Source organism: Botryllus schlosseri, chromosome 15, assembly GCF_051294905.1.
Source record: "Botryllus schlosseri isolate E-star chromosome 15, Bs_hap1, whole genome shotgun sequence".
NCBI classification, from domain to species: Eukaryota; Metazoa; Chordata; class Ascidiacea; order Stolidobranchia; family Styelidae; genus Botryllus; species Botryllus schlosseri.
The window spans coordinates 11438508-11452521 of NC_137250.1; the positions used below are offsets into that span (position 1 = coordinate 11438508).

A 14014-nucleotide genomic window follows, 5' to 3' on the forward strand; every position below is an offset into this window, starting at 1 on the left:
TTAGTGCCGAATATCTTGATCATTGGGTAGCCTTCCCCCACGAAAATACGTAGATTTTATAGAAATGGAGGCTTCGGAGTCGGCCATTAGGCTACTGCGCATCGACGCACCAATACATATGAAGTTATAGACCATGTAACATGCGACTCCGAGAAGTGTGCCAGAACGATCAGCAGCGAGAAGAGCTCTGCCGAGAAGGAATGCCCCTGTTCTGACCGAAAACTCCGATATATATACAATATACACATATCTTTAATTGTCCATAGCCCATAGGCGGCTAACTGACTGGCGCCGAATGATCCTGTCTTGGCGATCTGAACCGCACAAGACAAATGACATATCGCGCAGGCAAAAATTATTTGCCGCAGTAATGCGGGGGAGATAGTGTAGTGGTTACGATAAGCGCCCAGCACGCAGGAGAACCGGGTTCGATTCCCGTCGGAGGTTTATCTGGGCTCCTCTTCCCCCGCCGTTGCCGTTCTTACGGCGACAAAAAAGCCCAGTAAAAAGACCCGACGAAAGAAACTACTCACAAGGAATGGAAAGAACCAGTAGAAAAGGACCCAGCTTCAAAGAAGATCAACATCGAAAAGAACTGTAACATCGGGCGCTCTAGGCCGAGGTGGATGTTAGAGTAAAGGATCGCTACTGATGCGTGTCGTTCGACATCCTCCTATCTGTTCATGACATCGCATTGTGTCTTATCGCATAGTACATTTTGTGTGACTTGTTCAGATAAAAAATAATAACCCAACAATGTTACCAATTTGGAATCGTGAGTGTCTTTTAGTTTTGGCGATTTCCAAAGCTTTTGACATAGCAGATATAGGTCACAAAATAGCATAATGTAACGAGGTCAATATACCAACGGGTCCGCCCGAAGATGTTTAATACTTAGTTAGGGGTCTTATCTTTTCCAACGCGCCTCAATTAGCTCTACCGGTAAATCTGATTACGTGAGCAGAGAGGGGATAAAAAATTGATAACAAAATATATGCAATTCCCGATCATATTGACCGATTCAAACATGAATTATATAATTTTTCGCGCGTTTAGTCGATATAAGGCGACACACTAAACAGTACACGCAATGTAAAAGCCCAGAAAAAGACCCGACGAAAGAAAGCACTCAGAATGAATGGAAAAGAACTAGTAGAAAGGGCCGCGGCTTCAAAGAGATCAACATCGAAAAAGAACTGTGACATCGGGCACTCTAGGCCGAGGTGGATGTTAGAGTAAAGGATCGCTACTGATGCGTGTCGTTCTACATCCTCCTATCTGTTCATGACATCGCATTGTGTCTTATCGCATTGTACATTGTGTGTGACTTGTTCAGATAAAAATATAACCCAACCATGTTATGTTATGTTATGTTATGTTATGTTATGTTATGTAGCTGATAAGTGAGGGAAGCGTACAGGCTCAGGGTGGCTGAGGGGGGATAGCGGGGGAGATAGTGTAGTGGTTACGATAAGCGCCCAGCACGCAGGAGAACCGGGTTCGATTCCCGTCGGAGGTTTATCTGGGCTCCTCTTCCCCCGCCGTTGCCGTTCTTACGGCGACAAAAAAGCCCAGTAAAAAGACCCGACGAAAGAAACTACTCACAAGGAATGGAAAGAACCAGTAGAAAAGGTCCCAGCTTCAAAGAAGATCAACATCGAAAAAAACTGTAACATCGGGCACTCTAGGCCGAGGTGGATGTTAGAGTAAAGGATCGCTACTGATGCGTGTCGTTCGACATCCTCCTATCTGTTCATGACATCGCATTGTGTCTTATCGCATTGTACATTGTGTGTGACTTGTTCAGATAAAAATAATAACCCAACAATGTTATGTTATGTTATATGTTATGAGGGGGTTCTAGGGGGCGTTGTTTGGTTTATCTCATTGTGGGGGACCCAAGACCAACGTTTTTTTAGGGGGGAGGGGCTGACGAAGTGCTGTTACGGGCTTGGTGGGGAATGAAGGCTCGGAATAAATCTTTAAGTGGGGAATGGAGACAAAAAGGTTGGGAACCACTGTACTAGAGGTTTACCAGAGCAATGATGGATGGCAATGGGCAATTGCGCATCAGCGATTATTGGTCGATGTGTGGTGATTCTACCTACATATAATTTTTAAAATCATGATCATTGGGAACGATAAGTAACAACATATTCATACGTCATATATGAGTATATCACGACTTCACGAGTATTTTCAATAATATCGAGAACCGTAAAGGTTGTTTTAAAGATATAACTGGAAGCAAAGTTTATCCAAATACATGAGTGGCATTGACGTCGACTATTATTTCAAAGATACCAATTCAGAGTCAATCAGCAAACGCGAATGTGTCGCAATCTTCGTATGCTAACGCGTGATCCGATTTGATTGCTGCGCGGGGAGAGAGAGAGAGAGATGATATTCTTTCTCGCCTGCACCATCGAGATGCTTTGACGACGGAGTTGCGATACGGCCCCATGAGGTCATCTAGTCTGCGCCCCCGTTTTTTTTCTCCTCCATGCTATCCGTGATTGCTGAGCGCCTAGCAGGATAGCTGCGGATACCAATTTTCGAGTCTTTGGTATGACCCGGCCGGGGATCGAACCCACGACCTACCGCTCGAGAAGCCGGTAGTTCAAGATTGTGCAATGTGCACAATATCTCAGATGCGCTGGTAGACGTCACATTGTTTTGATGTAGGCCTACTCTCTGTTCTTCACAACAGATTATATAAAAATGCTAACTCTCCGGACGCGAAGCTTTAATTCTTCCACAATTACGAATATCGTTTATCTAAATTGTAATGTTAATTTAGGAGAATACCAGATACCCTGATTCCGACATAATTGTCTACTTAGAGCGAAATGCTGGTAATCTTCTAATTTATTTCTGATATTTTTCAATGCTTTACAATTTTGAATTTAATCTACTTGAGGTTTTCCGGAAAATACTACAAAATTGTATAGTCCGAAACGAACCGAGCTTGCTGTACAGACATTTGTCATTCTCGTGCTTATAACAAAGAGCACTGACTTGGTATGAACTGAACTTATCTCAATTTCCAACTGGTCGCGAAAATTTTCCGAGTTATCCAACTTCACATTGACAACGCCCACGGTTTTCACTTGGCATTCGAAATAAATTTAAGCAAAGTAAAGGTGAATGAGTCCAGTATAATTCACGATAATAAATTTCCAGTCAGGTTTATAATATAAGATAAAGCGGGTGTATGCATGCTGAACTCTCACCATTGGGCTATGAAATAGGCTAAGTAGCATTGGTGTGCGTGATGCCATGCGTTCATATCAAACATCGACATAGCGCATATATGCGATGAGAATAAGGTACTGGACGGTTTCAACAAAAATTGATTGGTTAGTTATAGTAAGGGAAACTTATGAAAATCTGTGAACTATATTGTTACCAATAAATTCCTTCACCAATATCTTTGTTAGGGTGTGTAATAACATGTGTTAAAATGTTGAAGTTCAACTCTTGTGGGGAAACTTCCCAAAAAAGCTGTTAAATTTGACGAATTTAAAAATAAAAATAAAAAATATATTTATCGCCTATCAGTAACTTAGGACGGGTTTAATATTGGTATTCCATAATTCTCAATTGATTTTAAACACTTATATTTCACTACAGGCTCTGCTTTGAGAAAGACGCCACACCCACTTCGATATTTATGCGCAAAATAGCCTTTATTTCACATAGCATAGCTATGTTTACTGAAGTGTTATTTCTCATGCACAATGTCAGACATTTCAACAGGCATTGCATATGCCTTCTTCAGACTCAACATCATCGTGACTGCAGTTTTGCATAGTCCTGTACATACTCCACAGGCCGAAATGCATGTACATGTGCAGTTGCATCTTGTTGCAATCTTTTTGACAATTACAGCTTGTGAATTGCAATAGCTCAGTCAGTCAGTCAGTCAGTCAGTCAGGTTTATTAATATTTTCATCGTTTCAAAACATCACAAGACTGCGATACAATGAAAAGATAGGAGGGTGTCGAAACAACTTGGAGTAGCCATTAAGATCAGACACCCACCTTAGCCTAGGCGAAGTAAATAAGAGGCATGCACACTGAATGAAAAGTAATGCAGAGAATATAAGACGCAAGCGACAACATTGGGTGGTATGTGGCGGAGGGCGAGGTCGATGTTAGGTCGTGGTCCGGTAATCCTGAAGACTGGACATCAGGAGCCATGGGTTCCACAATACTGGATCTAGCTCATATCCAATACGCCTATTTCCATCCGTAATTGCTGGGGTTCAGAGACATGTTATGTAAAATAACCCAATCCTGTGTCTGCAGGTTCGCGCTAGGAGTGAACGTTGTGCATCTGCACCCTCTATTAGGGGTAGTGTCTCTGGTTTGATCACTCCTGCCGCTGTCTTCCTTGAGAACTTGTTGTATCTTTTGGTGAACTGCTGTGACCATCAAAGACCACAATGACATTCTGAAAGCAACAGCCCAAATATTGCACGTAGCTCAGGTAATTGCTGCCAAGTGCCAATTGCCTGTCATGTCTGACGTTGTTCCTACTTCATCATGAACAGAAGCCATCTATACCATCAATTTCGAGGGTACAGCATGATTGGTTGGTCAAGTCAAGTTGATCAATTCAGGCCTTCATGGTTGGTTGTATTTGAAAATTCTGCCTTGTTCATCTTCTGATCTTTGTTGCTGAACAGGGACAACGGGAAATGAGTGAACTCATACTGTAAGCTTGTCTCAACTTCCATATCCAGCTGGGTGAAAATGATCAGTCGGTTGAACAACTTCAATTAATTAATGTGAATGTTTTACTCGTTAACCTTAGGACATTTTTAGCGATGCCAGGGCTTTCACCTCGGATATGACAACCATGGTCGGTGTCACTGAATTTTCACTCCTGTTGATCTGCATGGCTATCCTAACGTCAGCTTCCCCTCAGAGCATTTCGACTATACGTCATCACTCCATAATTGTGAATTCAGTTCAGGATTACACGATCAACCCCTTTTCGCTATCGTTGATGAATGGCTTCATTTCCACAAACCATTTAGGTTCAATGGCCCCTGCATCTCGCTTCATCTGTGTATTGGTGAGGTCTCTGTGGCAGTGTTGGGATCAAGTCACTACCTTCGAGTCACGAGTCATCTCGAGTCATTGCACATTCTGACTCGAGTCAAGTCAAGTCAGTCGATTTTCGAAGTTGACTCGAGTCAAGTCAAGTCACTCGTTTTTTGGAGGTGACTCGAGTCAAGTCGAGTCAAGTCAAGTCAAGTCACGAGTCAAGTCACGATTCAAGTCAAATTGGATTTTCGAAGTATGAGTGATGATGTAAAGTCATTAGATTTTGCTAACTGGATTAAAGACGGATTAATTGGACATTTATGTTGCATCAAATTAAAAATATAAAGTTAAATATACATGCAAAAATGCGCTGTATCGCTCACGCACACTTAGAACTGCTAATAAAATACTTGAGTAACTGCTGCGTATAGATACATGCTACAGTCTGTTATTATCAACCAAAATAGAGGATCGAATACGAAGCCTAGAGAAGTCGTAACAAATTGATATGCTACAGTATCCTACACTACCCATCTACACACCTGCGAGAATATAAACACATAAACGATGTTCGTTCGATTTAAATTATACCAGCGGGTTGGTAAAGGTGGGTGCTGCGTATACTGAGCTTTGAGAAACAAAGATACGTTGCTATTGGATTAATCCACTACTGCTACGACAACGGAAGTTGTGATAGTTTCGTTTGTGGTCAATTTGCAATCAGTAAATTACTGCTTGCCCTCACAAGTGACATCGGCGTATCGCGAACAATCCGAACATACATAAAAAAGCTAGGGTGATTTAATCGACACCGTTTAGTTGATGACTTGAAATTGACTCGTAAATTTTGCTCCGAGTCACGAGTCAATTGACATTTTTGAAGCGCCGAGTCAAGTCAAGTCAAATCATTTTTGGAAAGTGACTCGAGTCAAGTCAAGTCATACGAAAATATTGACTCGAGTCTGACTCGAGTCAAGTCATGACTCGAGACATCCCAACACTGCTCTGTTGACGGGTACATGTCTACTGAGGTCCTCCCCCATTCTCCGGTTGACATCTGACAAATGACTGAGAGTGAGCAGTCTGAACACCCAACATCGATGGCTTTAAAAGCAGTTTCTCATGCTTCCTTTGCTCAGTTCACCAATATGGTTCCCGCGGGCGGACATACAGGCGTTCTCAAACTAGGGGGGTGAAAGCATCTGAGGGGTGGCGCGAAGCAGCTTGAGAGAAATCATTTTTCTTGACCTCGCAATGAGTTTAATTTGTGCTGAAACTTCCATGTTTCACCAGTGGCAATAATCCTAATTAGGCCTATACTTCATAATTCCGCTGTACCACCCAAACACTGATTCTAGATTTTGAGTGATACCGAACCTTGCACTAATAAGATGTCCCTGAATTAAGAGTAACTGGCAAATGCGTGTAGCTGCCACTGGTTTTTGACTTAGGTTATGATTAGATGCGTTTGAGCTAAGCTCAGGTGGGGTAATAGAAGGGGTTAGCCACCAAAATCGCTAAAATATCTATGTGATGCAGCTACGTGCTATCATTGCACGTGGTTATGTTTAATAAAGTATTCAACTGGAATTCCATATTTGTGAAGTGTCTCAACAGCCATAATATACCTCCCATGCCACCAAACAATGAATTGGGATTGCAAACATTCTGCTTGCTCTTTTTAATATTTTTCGATATGACGATAAGGGAGGGAGCGAAATTTTTCACTATTATCAAGAGGCGTGCCAAATTAAGTTTGAGAACCACCGATGATGGGCTGCAGGTGTGAAGCATCTTGATAACAATGCAGGGCAGATTCCCATTGTGGTCTGCGAGTCACTCGTTTCTGATAAAGACCTTGGGCACTTCTACCAAGTAGTGGTGCTCCACCCAAAGTGCAGGTGTTCTTCCTGCTTCTGCGAATCAATTGAACGTTTCTTCGAACCTTCGCCCAAATATACTCGCACTACTGGTTCGGTGTGTCTCTACCCCATTTCCCCATCAGTCACCATTTCCATGAAGGACTTCATGTCACCACGCTCATCCTCAGTTAAGGCAATTTTCATGGCATATTGATACATAGCTGCATAGATGGGGTGAGCCGGGTTGCCTTGTCCAATAGGGCTCTTCAAAAATGACTTTTTTTTCTCAAATCGTACTGGCTACTTGATAAATTTGTTAGGTCGAAAAATTTTGCTTTGAATAAAATAGTATTTACGGTGAGCACAACTATAATAAATAAACAAAGAATCGGTCACCGTAAATACTATGTTACTCAAATCCAAATTTTTCGACGGCAATAACTCCGCTTCCACTGGTTGGAATTGAACCAAATTTGGTGAGCATCGTTTCTATAGACATCCTAACACTTTCATGGAGTAAACAGAAAATTTTCAAATTTTTATTATTTATTTTTATATAATAAATAGAAACTTTCTTCTCCTGTAGCAAAGCGGTTACTGGCTGGAATTGAACCAAATTATGTGTGTAGGCTTAAATTAGGTAACCTAACAATTTTATCAAGTAGCCAGTACGATTTGAGAAAAAAAGTCATTTTTGAATAGCCCTATTGTCCAAACACCCTCCATACATGACGTGGCTGGCTGTTGCGCTTCCAGCATAGATCAACTGGATCACATCTAGAGCCCTAAGTCTTCAATGATGTTACCAATTGATCCCAGATAAAAGCGCAATAGGTGAAAACCACCCAACCTTAGAAGGACTGGTAAATTTGTCAGCTTTATTATGTAGCCTATACAACCCTCAGTCAAATCGGAAGATCGACGGTCGCTATAGCGACCCCAGAGCGCTGTGTGCACTCTTTATGAGTGGTGAAGGTGGTGTTGAGGTCATTACGGTCTCCTTCAATAACTGGATGGAACTCGATCTGTGTGCCCTGTTTTGCATCATTAGCATTGATTCTTTTCATCCAGCCATTCCAGTTGGAATGTTGAAACTCGGGCTCATTGGCTTTATAATCCACCTCGCTGCTCATAGTGTGTTACCTGGACTGATGAGAGGCTGATTCATGAACCAATGATCAGAAATTATGGTGAAACAGCAGTAACAATCTACAACAGAGGTTCCCAACGTGGGCGATATCGCCCCCAGGGGGCGATTTGGCGGTATAGGGGGGGCGAAAATGACGAAGGGGGCGACAGGGGGGCGAAAATGGACAAATGGGGCGACGGGCGGCGAAAATAGCGAAGGGGCGATAGGGGGGCGATGACGCGTCAAAATGGCTGACCTTTTTTTTTTTAGTCAACCCACGGAAATTTAGTTACAAAAGTGTGTCAAATTAGACATCGAGTCGAAAATTTGACCTTTTTTTAGTCAACCCTCCGGTGATCACAGTTTGTATGCCCAATTTTGGGTACACAAAATTTGGGGGCGATGATCGGTGTTGACTTTGAAAAGGGGGCGATGGGTCGAAAAAGGTTGGGAACCACTGATCTTCAATGAACTCACACAAGGCCGTGCTGGGCTCATAGTCGCTTTTACTTCAGTACATTTGCGTCCATCTTACAGAACGGAATAATACACAAAATACCGTTTTAGCCCCTGCTGGATGGCTTAGTACTGTATTTGAATAATTACTGTACTGGTTTTAAGCCTATATATGTGTGTTTTACCCAGTAATACAGTACACAGAATTTGTTGAATCGTGCGGTGTCGAATTACTGAACGGTGTACTTCTGACGGTATAACTATGCCAGCAGTGCCATTATTGTTACATATATTTTCCACAAAACAGTCTGTAGCAAAATGTAAATGTTAACAATCAATTGAGAATTACGAAAATCCATTATTATACCCTTCTTTAGTTACTTATAAGTGATTAAGATTTTTTTTTCAATTTTTTTCAATTTTTTTTATTTTTTCAAATTTGTCAAATTTAACAGCTTTTTTTTCTGAGTTTCCCACAGGAGTTGAACTTCAACATTTTAACACATGTTAAAAGAGACCTTGACTGAGATAGTGGTGAAGAAATTGTTTGGTAACAATATAGTTCACAGTTTTGTGATATATTCCATAAAATGCCCTTACTATTATTGGCTTTTATTCATTATGTCATTGCGATTGTTGCTATACAATGTTCTTTTCAATTCTCTACTAGCTGCTGACGATTACCACAGACGTGTTTCAGCCGAAAATATTCGGGTTCATTTAAATAGGAAGATATTGTTAAATTGTATGTTGAATGGCTCTTCCTCCAAGTGTCTCTTTATCTTCATGTTTCCATAAGTTTAATAAGTTTTCATAAATTTCATAAGTTTTCATAAGTTACATAAGTTTCATAAGTTTCCATAACTTTCATAAGTTTTCATAAGTTTCATAAGTTTCCATAAGTTTCATAAGTTTCATAAGTTTCATAAGTTTCCATAAGTTCCCATAAGTTTCCATAAGTGTCATAAGTTTCCTAGCACAAGTTAAAGGCACCCATTATATCAGCCTCATATTTTGCATTGTGAGGTATAGTTTGGCATTGCGACGCAACAATGCTGTCTGGCGAGACGAGACGGCAGCACATGAGAGTGAGCCAGACAGCTACGTCACAATGTCAAGTTCCATCACAATCTAAAATTCGAGGCTGACTTTGAGGGGTTCCAGGGTCGTGGACAGAGTAAAATTTATATTTTCGTAATCAGTACAACATCAACTTTCCATTGATACCCGTTTTATCAAACTTAGCGCTCGTCAAGCCGGTCTAAACTAGCCGTAAAATTGCCTTTGGCCAAATGGAAAGTAGTGCAGTGAGTCGTCCACTCTCGCTGTGTCCACACCATTTAGGATACTGTCACTGTGTTCGAGAAGGGGCGCGGTCGATTGTCGAATCCCTATATATTAATAATAGCCAGGCTTCAGATTGACCAGCTTTCTCATCGCAACAGCCGGCCGTTATATACGGATTATATGTCGACAGCAATAGGGATATCTAGAAAACCCTGGCAGGCAGCTAAGAAATAATGAAAAATATCAACGTCGCGGATTTCGGAACACCGTATACTAATATACTAAACAATGTCAAGAATAGCTTGACCTGGTAAAAATATATCCATATTTCAATGACAGTTTGCCGATTGCTACTATCAACTTTAATCTTACGAAAAAACCTAAGCAAGATCAACTATCTTCACAATTTTGGGATTGCAAACTGTGAGGCCATCAGGCCAAGGTATTGCTTATTGCCACCAGATACCCAGCACTCAATGGACGCGAGGTGGCTTGGACGAAAGGTGATCGAAAGTGATTACTGCATCTTAAACATCGGCTACCAGGTCTTCTTCGGTAAATATACTCATGAAACTTGAAAACCCCTTGAAGCCTACGGCAAATTGGTTGGATATGGATACGGTATGCATCATTACTCAATTCCTATTGTTAGAAACATTTATTGACTTTTGTTGACTCTTCCTGTTTGTAGAGCTTCTTAATAATAAATATGAATATGGCGCCAGAAAACTCGAATTTCTCGACGCTCACGGAAAAATTTAGAATTTCGAGTTTGCTTTTATATCTTTTGACGTGTCTCTTGCTGTTGTCTGCTTTTGTATATGTTATTCTTATTGTAGCACTCAAGGTTGATGAGTTCGAAGCTGCAACAGGCTGAGTGCGTTTAGAGAGCGCATCTCATGTATTCTCATTACAATAGACAGTGGTGAACCACCCGTCACATAGCAAAAAATATCACACATCCAATATCACTTCGTGAGCAGAAAGAAAATCAGGCAGCAAGTTCAGTTTGTCATTCCTACCGGAGGTAAGACATATTTGTATCGCAGCGTATAATAGCCTGGCGTGCGAGTATTTTCAGGCCGTAGCATTTCACTTGTGTGGGTTACGAAACACGTCCGGGGTCTGACGCTCGAGCGGGAATACCCGATCGGGACCTGGGTGACAAGCTTATTGTCAATCATAAAGGATTTCAGTTGATTGTCAGGGTCGGAATCAGCCTGAGCGCCGTTGGCAGTCTGTTTCTCATGGTCATGTTCCCTAGACGGGGTCTGTTGCAAATCAGATTGAACTGATTTCTTGTTGTCATTTACTCCGTTATGCGAGGCAGGAAAATGTTCGTGATTTTTCGCAGATTGTTCTGTAAAAAGACATGCACGGCATTCACATATTCGTCGATAGTAGCCGATAATTATAATTCGCTTAGGTCGTATCGCCTGATATCTTAAAGTCACCGCAGCATCAGCTTACAGTTATTCTCGAGAAGGTCAATTGCTGCTGCCACATTATTGTGAACTAGACGGCAGTACACAAATCTTGCTACGTCGTGCGGCATGATATGAAACGGGGGATTGTCATAACCAGGGATATCGAGACTCAAGTTTAGATATTCCTGGTAGGAAACCATATTGATGAGAGCAGTGATTTCCAAATTCGGTCAACAGCGTCATTATGACATCCATATGTCAGTTTTATGGTGTACCGATATTCGTGGTCGCCCGTTTACCACACTATGCAGCATGACTAGGCCTACTCATATGATATATATAGAAAACTACATATCTCCGAGGTTGAACCACAGCAGATACGAAAATGCGCTATTTTCTAGTGCTGAAATTTTGCACTTCGCTTACCTCGTAGAGATTTTATCGTTAAATTGAGGTGGAAAAAATGAAGGGTGTGGCAAATAGTTTCAGTAATTATGTGATTTTACGGTTCCCCTTTCTAATCATTTTAGCAAAGTGTCGCCTTCCATTAGCAACCGTACATATTTTAACTTGCCCAATTTCACATCGCCCAGAATAAATTACTGCGACTGGTCGACTGAGCTGCTAAGCTAATTTTATGGACGGAAAGAATCTAAAACGCGATGCAACGCACGGTCATTTATCATATACTGATCGGTAAGATATACCTCCCACTCCCTTTTTCTTTTTTGCCTTCTTCCCCAGAAAGTTTTTCAGGAGAACTGGGCGCTCGCCAATAATCATTCCGTACAAAACACAGCATGATGGGCGATGTTCCGGAACAGTCTGTAGACACAGAGCGGTTAAAAACGATAGCTATGAAACTAGAAACTAGAATTGACTTGTGATACGAAATTTTTGCCGTGGCGCACCAGACCGATAAGTTGATACGCTCCACAATGCCTCATTTTCACAATAATAATAAATGCCAACCTGCGGTCTGGTCGGCTTGCTTTTCATACGTGAAGGGATTACAGGAAAAGACCGTCCTGAATTTTTACGCATCTCAATAGCCCAGTCATATGAGTTGCGGCTGTTGTTGTCGTAGTAGGTGAATGCTCTGTGGTAATATAAGTTTCGGCAGATAAGTGGAGTGAGCAAATTGTGGTGCGTAGCCTACTTGAAATTTATAATGCAATTCAGTAGACATTAGCTTGAAAACCATATCCAACTGTGTCCATTAGGAAAGATTGTCGATGGACTCACGTTTCACCATGACCAAAAGTAGATATGTTGAGTTTCGTTTTGCCAATGTGTCGCATCCTCCATCCGTTTACAAAACGCTACATCGCTACATACTTGCTCAGTTTGTTTGGCTATCAGGGACGTCTGAGATAAAACTAAAACGCACCGCACAGTCTAAGGCAGTGGTTCCCAACGTGGGCGATATCGCCCCCCAGGGGGCGATTTGGCGGCCTAGGGGGGCGAAAATGACGAAGGGGGCGATAGGGGGGCGAAAATGGACAAAGGGGGCGACAGGGGGCGAAAATAGCGAAGGGGGCGATAGGGGGGCGATGACGCGTTAAAACGGCCATTTTGGAGTCAATTCCCGAAATGTCCTTTTATTTCTGGTCAACCCACGGAAATTTGGTTGCAAAAGTGTAAAATTCGACAACGATCCGAGAAGTTGACCTTTTTTTTTTTTTTTTTTCAGTCAACCCGCCGATGACTACAGATTGTATACCGGTTTTTCGGTTCACAAAATCTGGGGGGGCGATGATCGGCCTTGAGCTTGAAAAGGGGGCGATGAGTCGAAAAAGGTTGGGAACCACTGGTCGTTCATCACCACGAATAGTTACGGGACCAACGGCGATCATGTTTGTACAGTACAACAACGCCATGAGCTATGATGAGTATAGATATCTCTGTTTGTTCTAATGCTCACTGTCTGAAAGATGAAATATTTGGAGTGGCCTGTATACGGCTGGGATTGCGATGATCATCACTCCTCACATAACACGAATTTCGGAACTACACATATACATTCACATCAACAGCGTTTTATATTGACTGCACAAATTAACATTGTAATATCCTTGTGGCAATAATAGGTGAAATGAGTAACTGACAACAGATATTTTGCACTTAAATGAGTATGAAGCATAGCTTACTTTTCAAAATCTTGTTCAAGTCGGAGCTGTAGTTTCTTCAACCTGTTGTCTTCCAGGCGATTTGATCGCAAAGCGCTTTGATAAAATACGGAATCCAGCAACGAAGTAGTAGGCTCCTGGTTTATCTTCTTCTTCATAACGATATTTCCCTCACACTGGATCGTGTATATGTTTATTGTATAAAAATACAGTTGTGTTCTTGCTAGTAGTAGACACTACCTTCGAGATTTCAATATATTCCATACAACCTAGCACAAACACTGCTAAACAAATAAAACATTGACTTGATCAACAACCCCCTGATACTGAGCACTTGAAGTAAAAGCTTCGACGTCAGATTCACAAATTTTAATCCGTCTGGCATGATATGATTGTCCCCTTTCACATAGTTACTTTACTGGCCAAGTGGCAATCTTCATGACTACTAACACGCATGACTTACTATTCACGGCAATCACGGCATTTAACTGACACTGGAGCTGTCTACGCATCAATATAACGAAGTTTGGAAATCGTGACCAAACAGAAGCTGTAACTTTGGCGTGAATCGTCCTCGCCTTAAATCGCTGTTTGCGCGTCAATCAAAAGAAGTTTGTTGAGGCCATACGCGTCTTCGCCCGATGTACGATATGTAGCCGAAAGCCGATT

The 14014-nt window shown here is 41.7% G+C and overlaps 1 protein-coding gene across 1 annotated transcript; it reads right to left on the minus strand.

Annotated features, from left to right (window-relative positions):
- Window positions 1-10667: 10667 nt before the first annotated feature.
- On the minus strand, window positions 10668-13869 carry LOC145457894 (uncharacterized). Its single transcript, XM_080336187.1, has 4 exons — window positions 13367-13869; window positions 12189-12315; window positions 11924-12041; window positions 10668-11149 (listed from the first exon to the last, which is right to left on the minus strand). The coding sequence occupies exons 1-4, from the start codon at window positions 13501-13503 to the stop codon at window positions 10794-10796; spliced, it is 738 nt and encodes a 245-aa protein (XP_080192313.1). The 5' UTR covers window positions 13504-13869; the 3' UTR covers window positions 10668-10793.
- Window positions 13870-14014: the final 145 nt, after the last annotated feature.